Here is a 22508-nt window from a genome sequence, read left to right as displayed (position 1 = left end):
AAGCAAATAAATATATTTTGCAATATTTCAAACAATTCCCTTCACCCCCTGAAATCAGCCCCCCCGCCCTACAACCGACCCAAAGCAAAAACTATAAAAGTTCTAACGTGTATTATGTTTTGAAAGCAAATGATCCATCTTTCATTGCATCACACCAGAGAGAGGAGGAGCAGAGAAATATGTTATTATCTCATAAAAACTAAAAACTTACATTCTTCAAATAACTTAAATATCCAATATATTTTGGATCAATATCTTTAATGTTTTTATCTTGCAAAATGTGAACCCTGCTTCCTCCATGTTAGCAGATGGGACATGAATGAACTAAACGTTAAATGTGTTTATTTAATTTGTTATTTGATCTATAAAAACTGGGTGAGGGATCATAGGTAGATTTTTAGTCTATGATAGAGAAGCTTAACACTGGTTCAACTCCCAGACTCGGTTTTATCCTTTCTTTACAACCTGCAGGACATTATTCTTTTCCTCTACTAGTTGCAGCTCATATTTTTCCTGTTCTGGTATTAAGTGTAAATCCTCAACATTTGAAAAGACACGAGCTTGGAGCCGGCTGCCGGCGCTGCTACATGCTGCCTCGGTGCAGTCTGTGCATGCTGATGCACCCGGACGCGGCTCGGTGTGATTTACAGTCACGGTGGATTCCAGCTCTGATCTGAAGTGTGAACGCTGGGGAGGCTGCAGAGACTCGTGGACGAAACAGAAAGTCGGAGCTTCATTACTGAGACGCAGAGGAGCCGGCTCTGTTCTGGGAGTCTGTTTGTTTAGAGCTGATGAAAAGCCTTGAAGAAACTGATCATAAATTTAACTCCTCGTTCTCCGTCTCCGTGCCTCCATCTCTTGAGCCACAGTAAACAGGAGAGCTCCGGATTGGCTGCTCGCCCTGTAGGGATCATGTGACCTAACTCTCCTCCTGAGGCACTTTATTAAATCTGAAAGACTCTAAGGACCCGAGATGTGACCTTTAAATCCTGTTCCCAGTCATAACAGGCTGACTTCACATGCACAACCAGTCTCCTGTCGGTCGGGTGGACCACGTGGAGGCAGGGGGGGGGGGGGGGGGGTTTGAACGACAGGAAGTAAGATGGAGAGGTGGGGGGGCAGATTAGCATCAGGAGGGTTCGACCTTCTGAGAGATTGATGATCTCGTTACTCTGATCTCTGCTGGAAAGATCAGGATCTCAGAGACTGACGGAATCGTTTGTGTGTTATCAGCTCATGTTGTTGTTGTTGTTGTTGACGCTCATGGAGAAGTTCAGAAGGTGAAATCCAAGCTATAAATTCAAAGATGGTGGTGTCATGGCATCTCCGTCTCTCTCGCTCTAATCTCTCTCCTCTCGCTCTACTGCGAAATTCAATTCAGCCTCAGAAGTAAAAGGTCACATCCACAAGTGAAAATGTGTCATCTGCATATTCATGATACACTTAGAGTATTTCTTTATTTCTATATGTGGTGTCAGGAAACTGTCAATGTGGGTGTGATATTAAAATATATAGGAAGCACAGATGTGGAGTCAAAACCGCTCGGGGCCGAAAATCAGCCGAACAGAAAATCAGAATCTGCACAGAGAGGAAACGGAAAAAGGCCTCGAGAAACGTTCCACTTGATGAAACTCGGATTTGATTCTGGAGATGCTGTTCTCCCGCTGCGACCCGAGACACAAAATGAGGTTTAGACTTCAACCTTTTCAAAGAAGAGCTTCAAAAGTGAGCTGAGGAAATTGTGCAGTTGTGTTTATCTGCAGAGACACTGAGGAAACAATAAAGAGGAAGAGGAGAGGGAAGAGGAGAGGGAAGAGCTTCCTCAAGGCGCACAACATTAAAGCCACAGCAGTTCATTACCGAGCAAAGTCGCTTCCTCACGCCGAATAAAACACAGGCAGCGCCGGGAGATCTGGGAAAATTGTAGCTTTTAAACCACACACACACACACACACACACACACACACACACACACACACACACACACACACACACACACACACACACACACACACACACACACACACACACACACACACACACACACACACACACACACACACACACACACACACACACACACACACACACACACACACACACACACACACACACACACACACACACACACACACACACACACACACACTTCTATGCATGGACTCTGACACACAGGCATTACGGAAGCAAAAGAGACACCCTGCTGTTCACATCTCTCGTTTGCAGCCGGGGGGGTAGCGTGTGTGCATGTGTGTGTGCGTGTGTGTGCATGTGTGTTTGTGTGTGTGTGTGCGTGTGTGTGTGTGTGTGTTCCTCTCAGCTGAGCACGCAGGATTTCTCTCCCTGAAGAAACAAAACTCCTCCGATGGACTAATTTCTCCAGTTGCTGCTTCAATCACACTCGCTCTCACATATACATGTAACTGCTCTGCAGGTGTGCAGGCGCAGGATTCACGTGTGCAACTGCATCTTTTACACACACACACACACACGTACAGACACACACGTACACACACCCACAGAGAGAGAGAGAGATACACTGACCTCTTTCGTACATTCCCAGAGGGTTTTAAGACATAAATATGGATAAAAAGAGGTAAAAGACCAATGTTTACTCAGGTTTGGAGGGTGTGTGTGTGTGTGTGTGTGTGTGTGTGTGTGTGTGTGTGTGGTACTGCTTTGTAATCTGCTCTCAGGACCCTGGGGGAAGTGGAATTGCAACACCTGATTATCTCGGAGCCCGAGCATCAACCAGAAAGGTAATTCTCCAGAGACAGATTGAAACTCTCTCTCTCTCTCTCTCTCTCTCTCTTTCTTTCAATTCCTCCATTGTCCTTCTTTTTTCTTTTATCTTCTTTCTGGATCACACACACACACACACACACGCACACACACACACACACACACACACACACACAAGTCCCATCAATACCACCTCCTTCCCAGCACCTCTGTGTCTCTCAATCCGTTTATCCTCTCGATGCCTCCTCCTACTAGTCTCTCTCAATTACCCCCATCCCCCACTTCCTTTCCTGTCGTTCTCTTCTCCTCTCCTCCTCCTCTCCTCCTCCTCTCTTTCATCACTCTGTTTGAAAGGCCTGGTGGTTTTGATGATGATTGCTGCAGAGAATTTTCCATCACTGGCGTAATTCAGAAAACTCTGCTGCCATTTCATTTCCTCAGACCGCTGCAATCAGAGGAAACGCTCAGGTGAAGGATCTGGGAGCGAGTGTCCTTTGTGTTTCATTTGTGAATCTTTGCAGGACGGCAGGCGTCGGGGATGGATTTCACTTCTCTCAGTCGAGGCTCCGTCTGCAGTCTAGAAAAAGTTGCAGGGATTTCAAAATCCACAGAGGTTGCATTGTGTCGCTACGAGTGAGTGACAGCTAATGAGGCCGAGGTGGGTGAAGCCGCCCGGAGCCGAGTCGCTGCAGCAACAATGAACTTCACAGAGCGGCAGCTCGCTTCACTTCACTTCCATTACGTTCAGTCATCGGCCCGTTTACGCTCGAATGACTCGGATCATCCAAAACTCATCCGTGAGGAGGAGATGGAACTTTTTTAGACTTGAGAAGCTCCAATGTGTTTATTATTATTCTATTTGTTCTTAAAACTCTCTTTCACAGACGCAACAAATCCAACGTGTTATGAAAACTTTAACTGCGTACGAGTGTTTCGGAGTCGGCATGTGAATGGGACGGACCCATTGAGGTCGTATTGATTTTTAAACTCGTCAGACTTGATGTTCAAAGACCTTAAAGCTCCTCTCCTCTCACTTCTGTCTCTTATTGTTCACGTGTTAAACGTCTCTACGGTTCATCTTCATGAGAAGGAAGGAAAAACACTTGATTGATTGATTAGTGATAAAGACTTTTCTATTAATCAAGCGTTTCCTTCCTTTTAGAATTAGCAGGTGTTGCAAGTCATTTGAAATATTAATAAAACTACATTCAGACTGAAATAGTTTGAGGTCTGATGGCGGCAGATAAGAAGAGGCTTCGTTTCCTCTCCACAGAAGAAGCACTGGATCCAACACGCCGCTGTAATCACCGCGATGAATCGAACATAACCAGCTACACTAATGGGTTCATTCATTTAGCTAATTTATCCACTGATTAGAAAATATTTCAGAGTCTTCTCAGAACTTGTTTAGTTGAGCTCTGGAACCTCGAGTGAAGGTCCGAGGGAAACGAGTGATTCCTAAAGGATGTGGAAAAATAAAATCCTTCAGGGAAACAAAAACACACATAACAAACACAACAAACTCACATGATGATGACGACAAAACATCGAGCGGGGAAATGTTTCTCAGCAGAAGTGAGGATCATGTGAGAGGACCCACAAACCTCCTCAGCTGGATTCAGCAGGTTTACACATGTTCTCCAAGATCCTGACACACATGGGTTCCAACCCGCCAAAGCCTGAACCTTTCAAAATAAAAGCAGGAAGTGATTCAATGATGGAAATCAGGACCCATGACATCAGGGAAGAATCTGTGTCGGTCCGATATGGTGAAATTAGAAATAATCCTATTATCAAAATGATCTGTGGGACCAGATCTAATTACCAGTTGCCGATCCCTGATTAGTTCTCATCATTTCAAGTGATTACATTTCCTGTAAGTCTGTTGAATTATTACGTTTGTGCCTCGGTGCCGCGGCTCCATCCCGACTTCTACAGCTCAGAGAATATCTCATTTCATTTCTGGATCGGGGAAGGAGGTGGAGACGCATCATCCAACTATTTATTTATAGTCTTTGATCAGAGTGAATCATACTGAGTTCCTAAAGCCCAGCGACAATGCAGTCACAGTAGTTTGACTTCATGGGACGGATGTTTTTTGGATAAAAGAGGAACCGTGTCCTCTTCTGAATTCATCTCTGAAAATATGCAGAGCTCCTTCTTGTCCTCCTCCAGCGGGCTCAGGCCCGAGCCACTATGAAGATACAAGATAAGCTTTCATTGAGAGATCGGGATGTGGGATGTCCTCCCGGCCAAAGGCAGTCGATAATCAAACGCTATCTTTGATGTCACAGAGCGGCTGGAAGGATCAGAGCAGAGGGAGGGTTCCGTGAACAGCCTCTGGGCCAGGCCGGCCTCTGATGGCAGAGAGCGACAGTGGGTGGCAAACTCACATCTTAGATAATCTTCCCAAAGCGCAAAGAATGAAAGCGCCTCTGTATTTGGGCCGTGTGACGCCAGCTCTCCACCGAGAGGAGGTGCCGGGTGAACTCAGGTGCTCCTGCTTCTCTCTGAGCGTTAAGGAACCAGTGCCCTCCAAGTCCAGCTGAGGGACACAAGATAAATGGGTTTTCACCAACAGATCCACCTTTCCTCTGCTGTGACTCAGGACAGTGGGTCACAATGACTTCATTTGACTTAAAAGCACCTTGGATTTAAGTTTATAGAGGTTTTCTGTCCGTTAGGAAATGAAAACATTGATTGTCAAGAATTCAAAAGGGCAAATATGGTTAATGTGATTTGAAAAATATCAATCACATGAATCCAAAGTTCATCCCAATCAGTTAAAACACTTTATCTTGAGGGCAAAGGGAAAATCAATATTATAATTACTGTTAACAGAGGAAATGTTCATAAAATGCATGTGAGCCTAAAGTATTTAGGTTCACATCCATTTCACATCCATTTCACATCCATTTTAAATATATATATATATATATATATATTTGTTCCATCACAGTTTCATAATGATGAACAGTAGAAATCCTGCCCTGGTCTGTGGCCTGTTATCACATCCGTGAACCTTTTACCCGTCCTTGGCAGACAGGGAGGATCTAGCTCATGTTCTGTAGAAGCTGTTTTCAGTGTTTCTGTTCATGAGTCAAGCAGAAACGTTTCTCAACAGACAGACCTCAGCTTCACCGCTGGCTGGTTACTCTCTCCACATTACCCAGGACCCTGCGAGGTCTACTGATCCTCACAAGATCAGTGTTAAGGCTGGAGAAGATCCTAAAGAGGAAACACAAACATCTCAAACGTGACAATAACACCAGCTTCCCTTCTGCAGCTGGTTAAAAACTGTATTTCAGTCACAAGTTAAGATCCAGTTCTCTTTGTCGGACGGGGAACTTTCCACCTAACTCGTCTTTTTCCTCCTCTGCCCCCTGCTGTTCTTAATTCCGCCAGACTTACCGTCTCTACTGATGCGAACATCATCAGAGATTCACTTTCAGCTCCCTGAGTCTGTCCCTGTGCTTCTCACTTCCACTGCCCTGCAGCTAACTACCAGCTTCCTCCTCTCGGGGACCAGCAGATTTCCCTCAACGCAGAGATAAAGTGGTGGCAGAGAGTCGAGGCAACTTCCTGAGCCGAAGCGGACTTCAACGTGCTGATGGAAAGTTGAGGAGATGTAACCTGAGGCCTTTCTTCTAACTCTCTGAGGGTTCACGTCAGTTTTAACGAGATTATTTTATGGCATTTGCAGAAAAATAAGTTTCAAACTATTTAGAGTTTTCTTTTTTTGTCCTGCAAAGATTTAGCAAACCCAGTCCCCTGCTGAAGCACACGTGACCCATGGTCCCTGAATGCACCACAACATCTTCTTCTACCATGAGTAACAACATGTGCACAGAACACACGTGCGTTAACCGTTTCATGTTTTCAGACACAACCCAGCCGTGTGAGTCTGTGAAATGGAGGAGACAAGCAAATAACATGTCATGCATGCATGTGCATTTTACATGCATGCGAAGTTTATTTGTGTTCATAACAACACGAAGAGTTGTGTTGTCGCCACTTCACAGGATCCAGGAGATGATTAGAGTCCAGCTCACATCAGCCCAACTGGTCCCAGACCAGATCTACACACTATCATGGATTCATGTTGTGCACTGAAATCAATTCATCAAGCTAAAGAATCTTGATACACAACAAGGTCACCCAGAAACATCCCCACTGCCTTTTACTCATCGAACCAGAGTAAAGGAATTACTCCTGTGGCCGATCCAGAGCTTCAGAGACGCTTCTCTAAGACGACACCAGATGGGACAGACGTTTCCCTCAGACCCCGAGAGGACAACTTCACGAGGCTCCAAGCCGCCGAGTCGTCCCAAAGCCGTGCAGGACGAGTTCAGCCGAGGGACGACACGGAGGAGAGGCCCCCTGCTGAGGGATTTAGAGACAGAGAGGGACAGCGTCTTCACTACATGTGAGACTCCGTGTTGGACACCGCAGTGAGGAGAGCTTACAGCACGACTGGAGGACGAGAAGGTGTGTGTGTGTTTCACAGAAGCACATACAAGCACCAAGTATTTACACAAAAACACACACACCTCCTTACTTACACATTCTAGGATGAGCTGTGTATGACTGGCTGATTGTAGAGTAACATGTTGGATCTCTGTAAACCCTCCACACTTTGTTTTGTTGTGTCACTCTGTGGGACAACATGGACCCACTTCCTGGTGTCGATATGAAGGATTAATTCTAATGCAACAAAAACACAATTATTCTTAGTTTCTGGGGATTATTGACTTAGAAGAAACTGATTGCTCCAAAGTCCTGAACACTGGACATTTGATTAGAGTCCGTCTGCAGAGAAATGGAAATTGCAACGAGCAGAATTATGAATTTAGGAATAATAAACAATTATTGACTGAATCAAATTGAAACTGCTGTAGGTGCAAAACAAGAGCAAACAGAGAAGCGTCTCAGGGGGATTTTTGAAACAACCCGATGACAGTTGATAACCATTAATGTAAAAGCTACCGAGGAATGGTTGTTATCAGTGTGGCGCTGCAGCCCTGAAGCCTTCTGGGTAAAGATAACGCTGGTGTTGAGACACAGAACTAACTGCAGAGTCTTAACGCCACGAGCCGGATGCTGTGGCTGCAACTGATAAGCTTTCCTACACAAGATCAAATCATACAACCCCAGAAAACAATGCTGCTGTTGTTTGTGTCTCTGCAAATAATTTCAAATTGAAAACAATACGAGCAGCAGGAAGTTGCACTTTTACCAAACAGGAAGGAACAATTTCAGTTTCGGGCACAAACAACGAGAAGTCGAGTGATTAATGAAAGTTCATCACGAGTGAGGAAAGTCTCCTGTGGTCGGATTTCAACCAGCAACTGAAATGAAATACCTGCTGCTGCTTTTTCATGGAACTAAAGGTCAGAGGTTTGTATTCAGCTCATTGTGTCGTAGAAACACAACCAGCTGCTGCTTGCACACGCCGAGTCTCATTTCAACGAGCTGCAAAGCCACAGAGCGGCTTCTCCTCTGGTTCCAGTGCAACGTCCTGATTCCATCACTGCAGTGGGACTTTCATCTCGTGTTGTTATAACCAGCTTTGCATCGTTAGGGACACTTAGGAGGAATAATCCATGTTGGCGTCCTGGCTCCTGAAAGTGATGCTAAAGTGACGAGTAGCTTGATCCTTCATCTAGAGGATTTCTCTCACTCAGGCTGACATGAACCCAGGAGCCTTTCATAGGAACTCCGAAACTTTACCTGTATCTCGACCAGTGAGACCTTGTTCTAAACTTAGCTCCTTTACTGAAGAAGCAAAGTCCGGTGCTGCAGATTCCAGCCCTGTACAAGAGGAGAACATGATTCCTCTGCTTGAGATGCAGGTAAAGTTTCTAGGTTCCTAAAAGAAGGCTCCTGGGTTCAGGAGAAGAACTGAACGTCCACAGAGGAACACGTCTGCCTGAGGCCGAGCATCGCCAGAGAGAGAGAGAGAGAGAGAGAGAGAAATCTGTTTTTGAGTAAACACTAAAACACTACAGCCCTAGAATCCCCTTGAATTAAATCAAGCTGCACCAGCTACACACATAGATACAAGTCCTCTTAATACGATGGTTTACAATAACATCCAGGAATTATTCCCATGGACAATTGGCGGAAATGTCCAAAAATAAAGCGATGTGAAATCCTGAATTCACCCCTCAGTCCATATTCATGCCAAAATGAATTGATTTCTTTCTTTGCCCATTTCCTGTCCCTCAGGGGACCTGGTTCCTCCTGGTCTGGTTGAAGATGGAGTATCAGTTATTTGACATCATTCATCATGTCCAGTAAAATGAAACACTGTGGTTCTGGGAAGGTGAGATCATTTTGGATTCTCTCTCTGCTTCGTCCACTAACGGGTGTGAACTCCCCCGACACACGACTGGAGAATCTGAGCACGAGCATCAGATCGGAGCCGTTTGACGAAGGTGCTGAGGAAAGTGACATGTGTAGAATTGGGAGCGTCGCACCTCCTAATAGATATCAAATATCTATTATGATCCGGCAGTTCCCTCACTTCTCCTCTTTATATAAATAAATATCATATCATATCATATAAAAAGTCTCATTAGGAGGCGTCTCACAGAAACTGGCAGGAAAACTCTGAGCCAAGAAAACTGATTTGTGTACTTGAATGTCCCAGAGTACCTGTGTGTTACAGTAATGTCCCTGTGTGTTACAGTAATGTCCCTGTGTGTTACAGTAAGGTCGCTGTGTGTTACAGTAATGTCCATTTGTACCTGTGTGTTACAGTAATGTCCATTTGTCCCTGTGTGTTACAGTAAAGTCCCTGTGTACCTGTGTGTTACAGTAAGGTTCCTGTGTGTTACAGTAAAGTCCCTGTGTACCTGTGTGTTACAGTTAGGTCACTGTGTGTTACAGTAATGTCCCTGTGTGTTACAGTAAAGTCCCTGTGTACCTGTGTGTTATTGTGTTGTTGCAGCCTGGTCCCACTGATGTTTACAGTTGTGGTGTTTTCTTCATGCAACGATCCACATGCTCTATAGACCATGACATCTAGATCTCATCTCACACCACAGTCATACATGTTTGATGACACAACAGACATGCAACGTACACTCAGATGCACACACACACACACAGACACACACACTTAGGAGTCCACACTTCCGCCTGCACACTCCTCCAGTTCAGCAGACTGTCAACATGGATCAACTTGCGTTGACTCATAAAGACACGACTAAAAATAAGTCTTGCACTCGGCAGGAGAGAAACCAAGCAGATCAGAAGGCAGCAGCACACGTGAGGAGACAGATCCTCGGATCCAGTTTCTGAAACAATGGTTCTCGTGCTTTTTATCTCGTGTTCATCTCACCTCTACGCAGAGTGAGAACGAGTGGCTGTGAACCGAGGGGTTAAATTATGCCGGAGGTTCATCACGAGGCCTCAGCACAGCCGGCTGTGAAACACGGCACCAGCCAGAGGAGCCACCGGATCCCACAGCACATCTCATCACCGCTGGGCTCACCGGATGGAAACTGAACGCTGTTCCACATCGAGGCCAAAGTGTCGGGAGTTAGGAATAAAGATAGGAGACGAGAGAATCCTTCATTAGGCCCTAGACACAGGGGATTTACTGTGCTGCAGCAGCAGAGGGGATGGAAACATGCAGTATTAATATATATAAATATCCAGTTAAGTATACGATGTTGTATGTAATTTAAATAAGACATCAAATTGAGTTAACCCTTATGTCTCTGTAATACAAATGTCCCTCCAGTGTCTATATCGGTATTTTTTCTTCGTATCATCAAATTGTTCACATCCCAACAATCTGTACAACCTGAGCTCACACGTTATACAAATCAATAAACCCTGAGAGATGATTAAAGTACTGACACTGTCTTGTATATTAAAAGATATGAAAATCTTGTCCTTCAATCAATAACTCATTTGAACTTCGTGTGTTTGTTTTGTTTTGGAGATGTGAAGCTGTTTTCCACGAAGGTATTAAAACCTAATGATGTCATCACGGGTGAAGAACAGGAGGCTGAAGACAGGAGGCTTCACCTCCTGCCACATAAACAAACCATGTCTCTAACTATAATGGTTTTCATCTTAGATCAGTTAGAACATGATTGCATAAATACATTTTCTCCCTACTCCAGTTTGAATTTTAAACAGGATCCTGCAAACAACAGTTTCCTGAGGTCGGTTACGTGTGAAGAGCGAGACGGCTGTTGACAGAGGATTACATTTACATCACTTCTTAATCACTTTACTCGTTCTGTTGTTTTCAGTCATTATCATTTGATCAGAAATGAATTGTTTTCTTTTCATTGAAGTCCGTTTATTTACTGTTTTCCCCGATGACTCTTTTATTATGTTGCTGTTGGTGCAGTGCTGCAGTTTACCAAATTAAAAAGCTGGATTATAGGTTTATAATCACAATATATCTGAGGACTAGACAACTGCAGAGGTCAACATGGGACAGTTTGAAACCAAAGGTCATCCTGATGTTTGTCCTCTTGTAGCCTGCATATGTTTTTTGTCGGTTTGTGTGTCTTTAAATGTCGTCGCTGCAGAAACAGGCCCGAGGAGCAAATCTGTCACGAGCTGCCGGAGTCACCGATGATCAGGATTCAGAAGAGACTGAATAACGCTCAGTGACGTTCTGACTGTTTCCAGGAGCCAGAGAATGGAGCAGAATTTAAATCCCACGTTTACATTCTGCTCAAGTGCTTCGTGTTTCCCTCGCTCCGGTTATAAAACCTCGGGATGCGTTTCCCTACAGGAGCTTCAAAGAGAAAGAACTGGTGTGCGTGTGTGTGTCTGTGTGTGTGTTATAATCACAGTTATCTTATATTCAACCCAACAGGATGTTTCTGGATCAAACTACCGGCTGCAGCAGCAAATAAACACTCGGCCCGAACATGGCAGCCGACCGAGCTGCTGTGTGAGTTCAGAGGTCGACCTCAGCAGCTTGTTGGTTCATTCAGAGTTGGAATAAAACACAACTTGTGTCTCTTTGGTTGTCGTAGCCATCGGGAGCTAAATGATGAAGTGTGATGACACATGTCAGAGGTGGTGCAGAGGAGGCGGACCTTGGGCTGTGAGGAGCTGCACAGACTCATCAGGGAGATCTCCCACGTGGAGGCCAGGGTCTGACTGAGAAGGCCAGACGTGATATGAGGAGTCAGCAGCTCCACAGAGGAAGGTTAGCAAGGGAGAAGAGGAGGTGCAGCAGGCCCACTGCCGAGCAGCTTTCAACTTCTACCTGTTTAAGTCGTCAGTCATCATATAAAGTGAATTACATGTGAAACTCAGAAGAGCTCAAGTTCCAACGAGTCCTTTCAGTTCAAATCACGCTGCAGCGAGTCCCTCCTCTAAACATGTCCGATTCTTTTCATCAACATCCATGAATTATTCTGTGAGAATAAAATATGTGTGTGACTGTGAGACATTAACCATGAAACTGGAGAGAGCCCCTCTGAGAGCTCGTAACTCCACCGAGGCTAAAGGACAAATTAACAAAATACAAAGAGTTGTTTCTCGTCCCGTGTTTCATCCTGAAAACAAGTTTCATCCAAATCTTTTTCACCAACAAACAGACGGGAGCAAAAAACCTCCACTGCAGGGGAAATAAAAAATACCTTCACTTTAAGTTCTGTGTTTCAAACTCATTATTCAGACGAGTAATTTATTTATTTAGTATTTAACATTTAGATTCTGTGAGAGCTCAGGATTCAGAAGGTGAGCTGAGGTATGACATCACTTTTGTGTACAAGTACAGGAACATATAGTGCTTGAGATTATTATTCATATATTCATATAACACTGCAGTATTTACAGGTAAGTATATTTATATGATATTTTGTGTGTGTACCCGCAGGTAGTTGCAGTTGCCGCCTGTTTCCCTGTTTCCTGATTCTCTTACTTGTTTACTAAGTTTGTTAATAAATTTGATAATTTGTTATTTTGTTATTCAGAATGTGAAATGTTTGTGTTCTGCCTCTGGTGTTTCCTCCTCGATAATTTATAAGATTAATGACGGAGTTTCCTCAGTTCCTGTTTATTTATAACAACTGTATTTTGTGAAAGCAATGGGTGACTCGCGGGGAGGGGGGGTAGTTTTATGACAACTGTGGAAATAAATTCTGATTGATTGATTAATGGATTGATGGGGGGAGGGAGGGAGGAAGAGTGGAGGGAAGAGAGAGGAGTCTGGACAACAGAGACGAGGAGACGGGATTCAAGTCCTCTCCGTCTTCTACCATCGTGAGCGAAGTGAAGCCAAATCAGCTTGATCTCCCCCTGGTGGCTGGCAGCAGTATATTTCACAAAGTAAAGTATGAGGTAGTTCTGATTTTGTCCAGCCCTGATCGCTTCTGGCTCCTTTATGACGTCATCATCAACAGATGTTATTGTTTGTATAGTTCAGCTTCATTTCTGGATCATGGAAGAACAACTATTTTAAAGTTGTTCTTACCTTCTTCAGTGTCTTTTACTGCGCATTTCATTTTTTCCGATTCTGAGTCAAGGCCAGTGAAAGTTCAGTTTGTGTATTTTCTCTGTTACCGGTGAATTCTCCTCATTCCAACCTGCAGCTCTGCAGTCTGGTCTTTTTGTATCCGTGACAAAGCATAAACACATAAACACATCACCCCCCCGGCTGATGACTGGATCTGGCACCGGCTCCGAGGAGCGATGCAGTGGAGAGGAGTGAGCCTGGCACTCCGGAGGATTCATCACCCGCTGTGACCCCAGAGCCCCTTTCAGATTCTATTAGCATGTCTGAACATCACTCTGCCTCCCTCCATGCTAATGACCAGCAGCTATCATACAAACACCTGTCTGCCCAAAGAGGAGCCGGAGCTCCGCAGCACACAACAGGTTCAAATCCAGAGTGAGGAGAAGTTTTCATCTTCTTCAGTTTACATGTGAAACGTCTTGATGCTGCTGAACCACTGGGACACCACAGACTGTTAACCCCCTCCAGTTTGGACACAGCGCCCCCTGTTGTACAGCGACACTCTGACCTGACTCATGATCATTTTCACATCTGGATTTATAACAGAAAAGAAAAGATGCAGATGACGTCTGAAAGAAGGAGAACTGGTCGGTTCAACCTGAATATGAACAAGTACTAAACTAATTTAACTGTGAAAAACATTTTCTGTGTCTGTTGTTTCAGTATCTTATACGAACAATCCTCTTACACTGTATATCTTCTGTTTTCTATATATTACTCCACTTTTACCGAGTGTCACTCTCCCTGTGCTGGTGTGAATGAACCCTGCATCGACAGGATTGATCCAGAGGTGATTGATAAACATCTGTCGGCCTCATGTGTCCCTCAGTGAGGACGTTCTGCTGCTGTCCATCAGCCATGAAACAGGAAGACACCTCCAGCGTTAATCATCTCACTGCATCTTCTCCCTCTTTCCTACATCAGCTAGTGGATCATGTTCTGTCCCTCTTTCATGTGGCCGATACCGAGATCAGGGAGTAAATACTGATATATCGGCAGTTACAATTATCTAAAGAACAACCACTCAGATATCGAATGCACTGAGAATGGGCATTTAAAAGTTCAACTATAAATGTAAATAATCATAAATACAGAAAACAGATTAATCATCTCACTGCATCTTCTCCCTCTTTCCTACATCAGCTAGTGGATCCGGATCTGTCCCACTTATCTGAGGATAAAGGACGAGTTTGTCCCACTTCTTCAACGGGTTGACTCACTGAGGAGGAGGAGGAGGAGACAGAGCACTGTTATTCCTGAGTGATCACATTCAGTCGATGAGCTAAACCGACAGTGAACAGACCGACCTGAAGGAAAACATCACATAGAGGGAGTTCCATGGTCAGACAGTGAAGGAGAAGCTGGTCCAGCTCTGACCTGATTTCTGTTGTGAGACAAGCGACCTAATCTTATTTCTCAATTTAGGCTGGACTTTAAGATTTGGCCAGCGGCGGCTGAAAATGGGGCAGTGATACAAACACAGATTAAAATGGGACAGCGGCTGTCAGTGGATTGGATGCTGTGTTGGACTTTCCTCCTCATGGACAGTTCAGTCACCTCTGGACTCGTTTCTCTTTTGTCCTGCGAGGACATTAATCCATGAATTCAGATGTTTGACCTTCTCTGTACGAACTGATGTACGAGCAGAGTTCAGGCCGTTTCCACATCGACCAGCTGAGGAGGGGAAGTTTCTCCGGAGTCCTGCTTGGGTGGGGGGGTGGGATGGGGGGGATCTATGACGTCACAAGAAGACGATAACGACGGAACTGAACTCTTTCATGTGGCCGATACCGAGATCAGGGAGTAAACACTGATATATCGGCAGATACAATTATCTAAAGAACAACTACTCAGAAATCGTATGCATTGAGAACTGGCATTTAACAGTTCAACCATAAATAATCATAAGGACAGAAAACAGATGTACACAACTACAACCAAACTAAAACTTGTATCTTTTCTTATCTTTCTTTATATCCGCAGACAAATATGGCAATAATGAAATGCTCGAACCAACCGATACCCCCACTGTCCCCCGGCATACGTACCATGAGAAACATGGACAGTCTTCTCCTGTTGCCAGATCTGGGCCACAAGTAAGAGCCAAAGATGGCCCCAATCAGCTCTGTGCCATTTGGACCATATTCCCCATTTACCACAGGGGCCACTTCAGGTTCACATCCAGGTTCCACCTCGTCTAGAGAACCGCATGTTTGACCCAAATAGTTCCACATTAGTTTTGGGATATTTTGACCAAATTTGCAATTTCATAAGTGGCCACTTTATGGTCACATCCATTTTATGTGGGCTACATCATTGCCTGACGTTTGCTGTAGTTTCATATTCATATATAGTTCAATATACGTGTTGATAAAATGCTAATGCACTATGCAGGCGAGGAGGAGGGGAAGCACGTGATTGGTTTAAATGTTGCTCCTCAGACTGGAAACATGTTTTGCTGTTTTAAGGGTTTGCTATTCCCAGGAGCAAAAATCAGAAATGTATCTTTAATTTGTGATCATTATATTTATATCGACTGATTTGAAAGTTTCCACCTTGATCACATATTTGTCCTCATCGCAGTTATTAAAATAGATTTTCTGTATTTCAACGAATTGATTAAAAGGACCCATGTTTCAATTAACTGGATTTCTCAAGCAGGGACTTGGAAATTTAAATTGGTCCCACTATTCTCTGGAGGCTCCTTAAACCAGACTCTGCTTCCCTCCACTGCCGTGACCTTTGAGCAGACCCCCCCCCCCCTCCCCCCACCGCTGCACTGACCTTTGATGTGCTCGTTGACCACGCTCTCCAGTCGGTCCAGTCTCTCCATAATCCTCAGGGTTTCTCCTTTCCCGTCCTCCTCCAACTTTCTCTGCGCCTCGTCGCCGCCGCCGCTCTCCGCAACTTTGTGTCCTCCGGTGGCCACGTAGTTGGTGATCCAGCCCACGTACAGCAGGCACACGATGTTGGTCATCCCGCTGAGGATCACGCACGTCGACACCAAAGTTTTGGTTCTGCGTGAGCACAGCATCGCGACATCCCTCCCCGCGCTCCTGCAGGTGCCGGGCGCGCTCGGGCAGGTGGATCAACGAGCCGTCAGCGGAGCGACGCTGCGGGTCAGTGCGCATCAGGTCCCGGCTCAGGCATCGCACAAACCCGCCCCCCCCAGGAGGCTTTCACTGCTTCTCTGTATCCGACTGCATGGATAATATGTGTGGGGAGATTAGAGAGGAGGAGGAAGAGGAGGAAGAGGAGGAGGCGCCCCGCTGAGCAGCCGGTGAAATCAAGCTGCGCTCCGCCGCTGCAGAGCTGTCACAATCCGCGGAGCAGCCTCCTCCCCCCGGTCTGGAGCCCTCATCCGGACCAATGGGAGGGGAGGGGGGCGGGGTCTGCACGGTCAATGCCGCCCCCCCCCCCCCACCACCCGCACAGCTGGAGCTCAGGGAGGAGGGAGGAAGAGGAGGGAGGTGAGGAAGAGGAGGAGGGTTAATGGAAATAAAACAGGTGCTTACGTCCGATGTCTTTGGTGCGTGCGTAAAAGTGGGTGTTTGTGATGTTTAAACCACGTGTGTGTGCGTGCGTGTGTGTATTCGTGTGTGCGTATGTGCGTCTTATGAAATGAGGACATTTTGGCGCCTCATTACTTTTTAGGGTTAGGGTTTAAATTTGTGATTAGGGTAAAATGTGCATTGTGATCAGTGTACGTTTAGGTTTAGAAATGAATTGTTCACGGTTCAGGTTTTGGATTCTGTCAGTAATCTCTATAAATACATTTTACGTGTGAACGTGCAGATTCTCGGGCCTGGAAGACTCAAGGTTTCTATTTAGATCAATCACGTTTGAGCCGGCTCAGGAAACACGGCGGCTAATGAGTTCATCAACAATCATATGCAGATAGAGGTTAATAGAGATAGAACTATCAGTTTATGAAGTATGAAGAAGTATCAGTGTTTTTTCAACTGATGAAAGGACGAAGTGGGACTGCAGCACCTGCAGGGACTGAGGGATTGTGGGTAAATTAGTGTGTTGAGCCTTGTTAAGCAGAGGGATGCTAGTGTGACCTTTATCAAAGAGGAGAAAGGTCAAACTAACTTCTTGTTCTTTGTTTTTTTACAGATTTTTAACTACCAGCCTCCAGATCTGGCACAAGATTAACCTCATTATTCTGCAGGACTTTTGTCTCGGGCTCTTCAGCCGTGCACAGAATAGACAGAGGAGCCGCTGAGGGACATTAAACGACAGGGGACGGGCAGGAGGAGGAAAAAGAGCTTTTCTTAAAACACAGCATCCATCATGTCCTTTCTTTCAAAGTTTAATTAACCAACACATTTTAAACTTTGTGCCAGGTTTGCTAAGTGAAGCCCAAACCTCGTGATCGCCCCCTGGTGGCTCAGTATACCCAAGGTATTACATATTTGATCAGATTTACCAATGTTGATGTATCGTGTTGAAGATACTAGAAGGTGTTGTACATTCCTTTCCTTGTTGATTTGTTCAAGAACAGACACACACACACACGCACACACACACTCACTCACACACACACACACACACACACACACACACGCACACACACACAGCGACCACCTACCTGAGAGCTAAAGTAACTTCAGAGCTTCACACCATCAACAGATGGATCTCACTCTTAGAGCCCGGAGGCCGCTGCTTTCATCTTTGTCTTTCATCCGCTGCTTCGCCAATCAATCTCTCACACACACACGCACACGCACAGACACACACACACGTGGCACTGAATTGAAAACTCTCCATTCACCCAAGAGCACTCTAGCAGATCCAGTCAACTCGCCTCAGTTATAAATAATACATTAGATCTAAAATATTAAGCCTCTCACTCTATTCTGCTTTCAGTCTTGTTCAACTTTCTGTCTGTCTGTCCATCCGTGTGTCTGTCTGTCTGAGTCTAATTCACCTGCTGCCACGATGAGCAAAGCCTTGTAATGTTTTTCATTTAGTAAATAACATGAAATTTACTACATTTCAGCTGGGCGCCCGTGTGGAGAGCAGCTCCCTGCACATCTGGATCATCTGGACCTAGACCCCCCTCGTTGTGGGGACGTCTCAGTTGGACAGACGGCGTCTCTCGGCCTCGTTCAGACACCGTTGGGCTGATTATGTGGGGCCATGCCCGTCTGCAGCGAGGGCTTAATCAAATCAGTGTGCGGGGGGATCAATTGAAAAACCCTCCGTGTTGACAATTGTCGGCTGTGACAGGAATGATGCAAACCGTGGGCCGTGTGCTGGAAGCTAATATCCCAATCAGACCACATGGCCGAGAGGGACATGTGCAGGTTCCACAATGTCCTGAAACACCAGGTCCTGATTAAAGGACCTGACCTGTACTGCTTCATCATCTCATCTTCTAAAGCTGCCAAGCACTAAGTGAATTCTAGCATCACTTCAAGGTAACAAACCTTTTCCTTCCATTCGGTTCCACTCTGTACGAATACGATATCTGCTTCCTGTGGTGAAGCACATCTTCAGCGTGGAGTTGAACTTTGTTGAACTTTGACCTGTGACACGACCCACGCCTGCATTCATGTGTGTGTGAACGGGTTCTGAGACTTTCTGTGTGAAACAGGTCGGCAGCTGCAACAAAACACAAAGAATCACTGCTGAGAGTTTTTCAGTTTTCAATGAAGTTGTTTTTATCAGTCGAGCACTTTTCAGATCTTTCTCTTCAAGCTGCAGCATCACTGCACTTTGACTTCTGTCTTTCTAACACTTCACATTTAGGATGAGAGAAAAAAACTTTCCTTCAATATCCCCGATGCTGAAGACGCTGGAGTGAAGGTGAAAAGGTCGTCAGGTCCAAATCAGGTCTCAAGTTTGATCTGTTCACGTCCTTGAGCTGGGACACGTTTTTATTAACAGCAAAGACGGAGGCTGAACAGCTTCCTCACATCTTTATCTGTGAAGAGTCGAGTGAGCAGAGGAGGGGAAGATCGTCTGCTCCGGTTTGTAAAGAACAAGTTTTATGTTCATTCAAGTTAAAAGGTCAAGGATGAGAGAGAGAGAGAGATAGAGAGAGAGAGTCATAAACAACTGGACAAAGTTTCATGGCATTTTATCAAATACTAGTTAATAAACACAACGGATCTCCGATTTTAAAATCCTGACAGTCGTGCAATAAATGTCATTAAAACTTAAATAGCATCACAAGTTGCTTCTGCACCAAAGTTAACGTGATTTGCTTTAATCGTTCCTCTGTGGAGAGACAGATTAGAATTAAAACTCCAAACACTGAAACCACTTTTTTAATCTGACTTGTAAAGTGCAGTGATTATTTGTTAATCCTGCAGATTGAGTTTTCTCTCCATCTGTTCATCGGTGTGACGGCAGCAGCCTCATTCACCTCGGAACAGGATTTTATTCCCTCTGCAAAGAAGAGAAACCATCAGAGGAAAGCTGAGCTGCGTGAAGTGAGTGACAGGGAGCACCCGGCCGCTCAGTGGCTGCTGAGCTTCAGACTTTTGACTGAGTTAGAGGTTAATGAGATTTTTTAAACCGTGGCTCGTTCTGAGAAAATGTTCCGTGTGCGTGTGAATCCGCCTCCTGGTCAGTTTCATGTCGGCCGGGCCCAGAGGCTGGTGTTGCATCAAGTCGCTGCTTCAGTTCAGTAATGCAGGAAATGTGAAGGTCGTCCGGGCAGGACCACGCCAGGCTGATAAGCTGCTGCCAGACCTGGAGCCCAGACGGTTCCCTGGAGTTCTCTGGAGGCGCTGTAAGTCAAATAACACGTCTGAGTGGGAAAAACTGCAGGAGAGCTCCCAGCGAGCGAGTGTGCACGTGGATAATGTCTGAACAACAGGAGCCACACAAGCTCTGGATGTTCTCCTGTTGTCCTGAACGAGTCTGACTCTGACAAGCTCCTTCTGCTTCTTCACTCAGGGAAATGTCCCGACCCATTTTCTAGAGTTCCTTTCTGCAAACAGCTGAACTCAACAGCTGAGTGGTTGAAGGGTTCATCCACCCTGAGGTGAGGACGGAGGAGGAGAACAAACACACACGTTGATGATCTGCTCGACTCCTGCAGCCACAACGACCTGCGCTCACGAGAGCTCCTCAGTCACAACGAGTCCACGAGCTCACAGGAACCGATGAATCACTCTCAGTCTGTCTTCATCTCCACACACTGAGACAAACGCCCCAGTTTCCACATTCATCTCATAAATGGTTCCTCCTTCATGTTAAATACATCAAACCAAACCTTCCAAGTGATTAATTACCCTCAGATTAACTTTAGTTTAGGAATAATCTGCATATCTTTTTTTAATAACTTGTAATTTAAATTGAAATATCATCTAATAAACCTAAGAGATTTTCCGAGGAGCCTTTTGATCAGAGGCGTCGACGGCCGTGCTTTTTGTTAATGTGACGGGCTTTTTCTCAAATTGGACTCTCGGGAATCGAAGGGAAACTTGTTATATAAGCGCTGAGTCGCTGACAGATCCTGTAATGTGATGTGTGAAGCTGAGAGTCCAACAATCAGGCTGAGGGCTCTGATGAAATGGAAAGCACTTGATTTGTGTCGGAGCCGCAGACGTTGACTTCCTGGCACAGACACATTAAACATCAGCACTGAGACCTGGAGGGAAATTTGTTTTTCTGTTTTGTCGTTTGTCAAAATGTCCAGAAAGTGACGCGGAAAAACTACAAAGTGTAAAAACCTCAGACACAAGTCTGTGAATCCATCTTCTGTGAAGCCTCACGTGTCGTCTCAGAACAAGTAACAGTGAGCGTATCGTAAAAGAATCTCTAGTTTAGCGACTCTGATGAAGAAGAACGTAGAGGAAAAGTTTGGTTTGCTAAAGATCCGCACTAGTGTGAACAGGGAATCAACATTTCACATGTATCTTGATTAGTTGTAGAACTTTATCCAAAGAATCATGATGATTTGCTGCAGACGTTAAGGGACTGTTGGACCTGGAAGGAGGTTTGAGCTCCACTGAGAGACAAAGGTGTAACTGAGATGAAGATCCGACAAATACACACCTACACACTTCTGTCTTTGTGTCACTCTCACTGATGCAGGCGTCTAGGGAACGGATTCTCTCTCAGGAAAAACCAGGATCTCAATTCCCAGGGTCCAAACAAGGCTTTAACCTTCTCTTACTATATCCCTCACACTCCTCTTTTTATTCCTTCCATCCTTTTCTCCCTCTGGCACCAGAGCCCATTAGAGGCAGACAGCTGACTCTCACGTGTGTCGCTCCTGAAGGTCTATGTGTGTGTACATGTATCTGTGTGTGTGTGTGGCGGGAGCAGGGAATTAAAGCTTTGAAGTGAACAGATTGAAGGGAGTCAGGAATCAGCTTGGAGCGTATTCACTCTTACACGTCGATGAGAAGCTGCAGCGCCTCCCGTCAGACTCTGGTTCTTCCTTACAGGATATCGTGTGCACCGGTGGGGGGGTGATCGTGTGTCAAACGTCTCCGAGAAGCAGCAGCGTGATGCGTCCGACCTCCGGCTGAGCTGCTGTCAGTCCGGCTCACACAGAGACCTGATCCAGAAACCTGCCCCTGCAGAGGAGACCACAGGAACCAGCTCCTCAGCTCAGATTCACGACTCTGCTGGAGTGATATACAAACCTCTGTCCTCAATAGTTCTGCATGTTGGTACGTCAATATGTATATGTTGTGTACTTATGTGTATATGTAGTTTTTATCCATATTTATATTTATCTATTTCCAGTGTTACTTGACTCTTGTTGCTGTTATATTGCAAATTTCCCGACTGTGGGTCAAATAAAGGATTATCTTACCTTATCTTAAATACTCTCTATTGATGTTTCCATTCTAATCTGTTCAAAGTGATTTTCTGGCGACATTACTTTACATCAAAGTCTAAGTTTTCACTCTGCCGCTGAAATATGTGACAATATGACGCCTGTTATTTTACGTAGATCCACGAATGAAGGAACAAAAAAAGACTAATTTAAGGATAAAGGAGATTTTAATCATGTTCTCCATTCAGCCATGAAAACAGATCTAATAGACAGCGGCTGGTGAAACAGAAGAAACAGCCTGAGTCAGCAACTCCTCTACCTGTACATCAACTTAACGAGACTCCCGCCTGCACGACAAAGGAAAACTACCACGATGGATTCTCTGCTCCACGAGTTCAGAGCTTTAGAAAACAAGAGCAGAAAGTCCTTCACTTATTACGTGTTTACTTTTTCAAATATAAAAAATTCAGATCCTGGTGTTAGGTGGTGGTTTGTTCTAAAAGGTTTTATTTTTAC

The 22508-nt window shown here is 45.1% G+C and overlaps 1 protein-coding gene across 1 annotated transcript in view; it reads right to left on the bottom strand.

The window, feature by feature from the left end:
• Positions 1–16452, bottom strand: part of LOC133954625 (polypeptide N-acetylgalactosaminyltransferase 18-like) — a 79516-nt gene extending 63064 nt beyond the window's left edge. The window contains exon 1 of the mRNA XM_062389039.1: positions 16028–16452. Within this exon, the coding sequence (XP_062245023.1) occupies positions 16028–16277 (250 nt within the window). The 5' untranslated portion in view covers positions 16278–16452. The remainder of the gene's footprint in view (positions 1–16027) is intronic.
• Positions 16453–22508: the final 6056 nt, after the last annotated feature.

The sequence above is a fragment of the Platichthys flesus genome, chromosome 6 (genome assembly GCF_949316205.1).
Source record: "Platichthys flesus chromosome 6, fPlaFle2.1, whole genome shotgun sequence".
NCBI lineage: Eukaryota > Metazoa > Chordata > Actinopteri > Pleuronectiformes > Pleuronectidae > Platichthys > Platichthys flesus.
The sequence above is the reverse complement of the archived record's forward strand: the minus strand, read 5'-3'. Positions and strand labels throughout refer to the sequence as shown.